At 34.0% G+C, this 6,086-nt stretch overlaps 1 protein-coding gene across 1 annotated transcript in view; it reads left to right on the top strand.

Moving 5' to 3' along the window:
- Positions 1-6,086, top strand: part of LOC106877139 (dual specificity protein kinase CLK2) — an 84,125-nt gene that overhangs the window by 31,783 nt on the left and 46,256 nt on the right. The window contains exon 3 of the mRNA XM_014925954.2: positions 5,552-5,798. Within this exon, the coding sequence (XP_014781440.2) occupies positions 5,552-5,798 (247 nt within the window). The remainder of the gene's footprint in view (positions 1-5,551; positions 5,799-6,086) is intronic.

Genomic DNA, 6,086 nt, shown 5'->3' with positions numbered 1-6,086 from the left:
CGATTTTGGCCAATTTTTGCACTTAGAAGCCTTTTCGGTAAAAAGAAAGAAAAAAAGTAAATATTTTCAGTGATTTAAGGGAGAATTGGCTGTTGTTTCTAGCACATCCCAAGACCACCCTCTTCATTTCTTTCTCACTTTCGCATGTATATATTGAAAAATAACAGATTCTGAACATGCTATACACTTGGCAACTCATTAAATAATTAACTAGCCTGTTCTTCGTGTTGTTTTAAGGAGATATTTAGTATTTTCTTTATAAGTGAGGGCAGGAAACAGTCAAAACGTTTGCTAATGTTAACTTGTTGCTTTTAAGTTTCATGTTTTTTGTCGATAGTTAGTAGTGTGGTGATAATGTAGTGACTAAATCCATATTGTGAATAGAAAAAGGGAATGTGTAAGCCGAGTTTTTTTTATTTTTATTTTTAAAAAAAATTCCTTTGTTTAGAGTGTACTTAAAAAGTCTTGATGAAGATGCCTTGATTTAATTTTTTTTTAGGTTTTAGAACCATATTTTTCCCCAGTTTCCAAATTCTGGGAGTTTGGCAATTTTGGTATGAGATGATTTTACCAGTCAAGAATGTTATTATGTTATATACCTTGTATGTTGGTATGAGCAACACACATTTTAAATGTATGCTTCTCATTGATAATTAATATAATTATCATAATTTGCTCTGTTGCTATAAATGCTTAGATGCTTGAGGCTGAATATTATTTCGGTTAAGTGTAATAATGTTGGTTTGTGTTTGAAGTGGTTTTAAGTTTGAAAAGTTATTTTAGTTGTACAGTTAAGTTTGTATTTTATGTTGTCATAAATATTTTTTTGGTTGGAACTTGTAAACTAAATTACCTCTTGATGGAAGTTGTTTTCCATAACTTTTCTGAAACTTGTGAAAGTATTGTTGTTACTTAACCTCAGATCATCTCTGGAGCAGACCTATGGAACATTAGTAATCAATCAAAGAATTTAGTTTGATCTTTAGCCCTACTGTTCCACCTGTACCATACCTTTGCTTTGTGGGAGACCATACTGTGCATTTCACCAAGTAGTGGTTAGACACCCTTGTTGTATACCAATAGGTTATGGTGGTTTGGGGCTAGGCTTTGTTTTCTTTCAAGCAAGCCTACGATAAAAGGTATTTCAGCCAAGGCTATCTTGTCCATGTAGTTAGGAGTCTATTCAATGTTTCTTTCTTATTTTAAAATGATAGGATGAGATTTGAAGGCAGTTTGATTATTTCTTGTAGGTCAAGTGATTGCATAGAGTCATCCTTGTTGGTTAAGAAACCAATAAAACCATCTGTACTTTGGGAGGCTTCTGGTCTGTAATGCATGGAAGCATCTTTCATGATTTGGTTGATGGTCTTGCAGGAACAATCTGTATAGTTGGATAATTTTCTCCAAGTGTTTTTTCACCTACTTAATCTCTCTCTTCTTCCCCCTCCCTCTGGCTAAGGTAGCCATATATCTTCTGTTTTTGTCATTCTGTTCATACTCTAACTTTTCATTACCTGGCACAAAGCCACCTCCTTCATACTACTCCCCACTAAGGAGGGGGTCTTGTCTCAAGTTACCTGGTGACCTCACTGCTGCTAGTGTCACGAAAAAAAAAAAAAGAAAACACCCAGTACATTTTGTAAAGTGGTTGTTGTTAGAAAGGGCATCCAACCGAAGAAACCACACCAAAGCAGACAGTAGAGCTTGGCATAATTTCCCAGTTCCTGTCAAAATGTCCTAGCTATGCCAGCATGGAAAGAGGACTAAATGATGATATACAAGCTGCCTATGGGTTTACTTTTAATTGGTGATTATCCAAGTCTAAAACTTAATTGTTAAATAAGTGGTTACTACTCTTAGAATATATATATGCAATGTTTCAGCATTGGCTCTAAACACTGCAATTTGATAAAATTTTCTATTCAAAAGTCTCCTCAAATAGCTTTCAGGTTATCTCCCTTGAATATGCTACTTCACTGTTTTGAAGGGAGATAGTCTTACCTCTTCTAATTCGACCGCAATTTAGCTGGTTTTTAATAATTTTTTAAAATTAAAATTTTAATTTGTTGGTAAAACAATACCTAAATTGTCATTACTTCAGCCACCATAATTTTTTTTAATGTTAATTTGCTAGCGTAAATTGATCTTTCACTAAATATACAGGAACTGTTAGTAGTAGTGGTACTCGAAGTCCACAAGATGGCTTTGGTAGATAGCATATATATTATTTTAAATGGGTGAGTAATCAGCGCTAGAGATGGTTTTAGTGAAAGTATAAGTAGAGTAAAATAGTGAAAGAACTTCAGGGCACCACTACTTTAGTTAGTGACAAAGAGTGTTTCCCTTAGTACAAAATGTAGACCTTATAACATCAGTGAAGAGTGTGATACTGCACAGTGGTGAGACATTGGTACTGAATATTGAAAACCTACTGTGAACTAAATACAAGCCATTGGATCTGATGCGTTAATTTGTAGGAAATCCAGAGTGCAAGTTTAAAGAGCTGCTTATCATGAAATTACCAGCTTTTGAGCATAAGCAGTTGCATGAATATAGACCTGACTCAGTTGGAAAATATCTGAGTAAAAACAAAAATGGTGTATGCTGAGTATGGAAAGTACCTGTAGTAGTGAAAGACTTAAGGAAAAGCCATGTACTTCAAATAAAAGATGACATAGAACCAAGAAGAATTGATGCATAGTGTTTAACCTATGTCGACAAAGTAAAATGATTAAAATTATGAAAATGTAGTCTAGAGTCACTGTGATTTTGATGCCTTGCCTTTGGGAAAAGATGGTCAATCCAACATCTGCTTGTGGACTAGGAATAACTTTTGGATTGGTGCATCATTAATCCTTGGAAAATCCATGGAGATGGTCGTGTCTTATGTAGATATCGCTGTGTGAGATTGTAAAAGTTTTGAAGTGGATTGATTTGTAAGTCAATAGCAGCCAAAAACCTAGATCTTTACAAGCAAGAAATCTGCTTACACTTGGTGCTATTGACAGATTGAGGAATTTCTTCCTATCAGCCTGACAATCCAAAAATAAAAATGGTGAGGCACATTTCATTATCTAATGCTGCCTTCATGTGACTAACACTCAGTTTATAGTTCCTAAAGAAATTCAGTTTCATAGGAAAATCCAAGTATTTCACTCATTCTTTTCTACACTTTGATTGCTAGTTCTGTTTTCTGGACCTGATATTTAGTTCCTAAGACCTTTTATCTCTAGTTTGGATGTATTTCACAAATGGTGACTGATCTCCTATGCATTTACTTTGTCAAAGTATTATCCATATGCACATTTCTCAATGAAACTACTGGTTTTGGTCATACAATGTCCATTCCAATCCATGCCAATATGGAAAGTGGATGTAAAAATGATGTTGATGTTAATGCCTATAAATCAGCTTTGTCTAAAAACTGCCATTTATTTTCTTTTTGCTGAGCTATCTTGCTGGTACGTAGATCAATTTGGTAGACATCGTCATTTTAGGAATATATAGGACCATATTAAGCGCTGTCTTTTCCTTTCTTAGATGGCAAAGTGTAATTAGACGGGTATTTAGCTGTTATTTCTAACAAATTGGGTTCTCTTATCGGTTCATCACCACTAGTTGTTTGCTGTGTAAGTTTATCTAGAAAAACCAGCTAAGCATGAAGATAAACACTAATAGATGCACAAAAATATTGAGGAAAGCCATTTCTGTTTTGCTGTTAAACTTTAGTAGACTCTGCCACCCATTACTGTCTTTGTTGTCATCATTACCTAAGCCTTTGCGATATCAAAAGTTGTTGTTTCATAGTTCTTATGGGGGCTAGATTGATGGACATTAAACTTTGCACTGAGCTCAATGCTAATTAGATTCTACTTTTAATTTCTTTGTGTTTTGGAGACAGTGAGTGAGGTGGGTCATAATAAACGATATAAAATACTCTTTCTTCCTTGTGAAATATCATTCTTTCATATATTGTACCATAAATACAATCTCTGATACCATGTCTTAGTATAAGCATTATATCTTTGCAACCTCCTTAATAGCTCTTCTATTGTTTCTATCATTTTAAATAACATGGGAAACTTGATAATATTTACCAAATATTTCTTTGCATTTTAAAATTGCTTAGCAGTCTTTTAAATAAATTGCTGCCGAAATAATTAATGTCCCCAAAATTTGGAGCAGATATTACATTGTTTCTGTAAATTACTAATTGCTAATAAAGACAATTGCTGTTTTATCCAATGAGGTTTAATCTCAGACTAATTATATTAATATAGAGCAGTTAAAGAAATGTCATTTTATTTTCGTCTGTCAAAGAACTATGAAGAAAAGAAAAGAAAAACAAAACAAACACAGCTCTGATGCAAATGTATTTTTTCTTGTATTTTTAAAACCATGAAATGTATAAATTGAAACAGAGAGACAAAGTAACTACTTACCTTTTATTTTCTAGTCTGTAATTTTATACGTTTTCAGGGTGATGACATGCTAGAAGGGTGATTTTTATATAACCTTATAAGATTTTCTCATTGGCACAAGACCGCAAATTTGCGGTATGGGATTATATTATAGAACAATCCAATTACAGTACATGACAGTATTTTATTGACACTAGGGATAAAAGGCAATCAAGCCTAGTGGCATTTTAATTCATGTATGGATAAAATTGAATCTGACCTGAACTTTTTTGTTCCTTTAGAGTTCTGAATATTATATTGAAATAAAGCCTTGTAGCAGGTAAAGAGTTAATAGAATTAAATACTGGATGGTATGTTTGTTATATATATTTATACATAGATGTGTATAAAATACATGTATGTGTGTATGTACAAACGAATATGCATCCACAAGAAAATGGGAACAGGAAGAAGTCAATGGGTTGGGATGTGGGGGAAAAAAAAAGTACAGCTAAGGAAAGAGGAGAATTATCAGGTGTTAATAAAGTGAAGGGATAGGATCATAGAAGCAGGCAGGTGGCAGCACATGCATGTGTGCATGCAACCAACAGGCTCCAAAAGGAGAAAGTGAATGAATAGAGGATTGTAATTGTGTTTGTTGTATGTAATGTTGTGTATAATGAATAGAGCATTGTAAAAGTTATGTTAATTCTTTGAGTAGTAGTAGTACTAAGGGTGAATATGAAATACTTTGCTTTCTGTTTACAAATGTGAGGTCCGTGGTGTAAGATAGTACAACAAACAAAGTGGTAGCCTGATGAATTGAAATGTATGCCTATAGATTTGGAAATGTTCTAGGTATTGTGTCCCCAGGAGTGCTCACACAGACATCACCCTATTTCATTTCTATAGTGTAATTACAGAGTTTATGGCCAACATGGACAGAGTGGATGCAATTAAAGTGATTATGGAGCTATAATTGAGAGTTGGGGCAAATTCACTGGTATGGGAGTTAAGGGGGCACATGTGGGGTCTTGAAAGGGAAAAGAGGAAGATCAAGGCAGTTTAAGGATTGGAGCTTAAAAACTAGAAGATTGTATGTTGTAAAGTTGTAATAACTCCAAATATACCTTGTTTTTCTTTTATTCCAGTCCTGATCGAAGAAGAAGACGGCACCATCATCATTATCATCATCATCGTGACAGGGCCCATTCTGATGAAAATTCCTATAGTCCAGATCGTACAAATTATTCAAGTCGCCACAGCTACCATGATTCTGATCACAGCAGTCATTACCATTCACACGAAAGCAGTGGCCATAGCAGATCTTACAAGCGAAAGAAGTATCGTAGAAGCTACCGGCACCATCGGCCATCTTACAGTTCTCAGTCAAGTCGGGTGAGTAGACTTATTGGGTATTTTCAATTATTTATTATAGGTAATCGACATTGATCAGGAAAACAAATCTTACTCTACCTTGGCCCTAACCGCTCCCTTGGCTCTTTACTATTAAGAGCCTTTTCTATTTATTTTATATATTCATTCTCTGTCCAGTCCCCATCTGCAATCTATGTTTCTGATATTTACTATTTCCAACTTTAATTTCATTAAAAATCTAGTTTATTCTTAAAAATGATTTAAAAAAAAAAAAAAAAAAAATCAAAAGGAAAAAAAAACATAAAATAA

Source organism: Octopus bimaculoides, chromosome 4 (genome assembly GCF_001194135.2).
Source record: "Octopus bimaculoides isolate UCB-OBI-ISO-001 chromosome 4, ASM119413v2, whole genome shotgun sequence".
In the NCBI taxonomy this organism is placed as follows: Eukaryota; Metazoa; Mollusca; class Cephalopoda; order Octopoda; family Octopodidae; genus Octopus; species Octopus bimaculoides.
The sequence above is the reverse complement of the archived record's forward strand: the minus strand, read 5'-3'. Positions and strand labels throughout refer to the sequence as shown.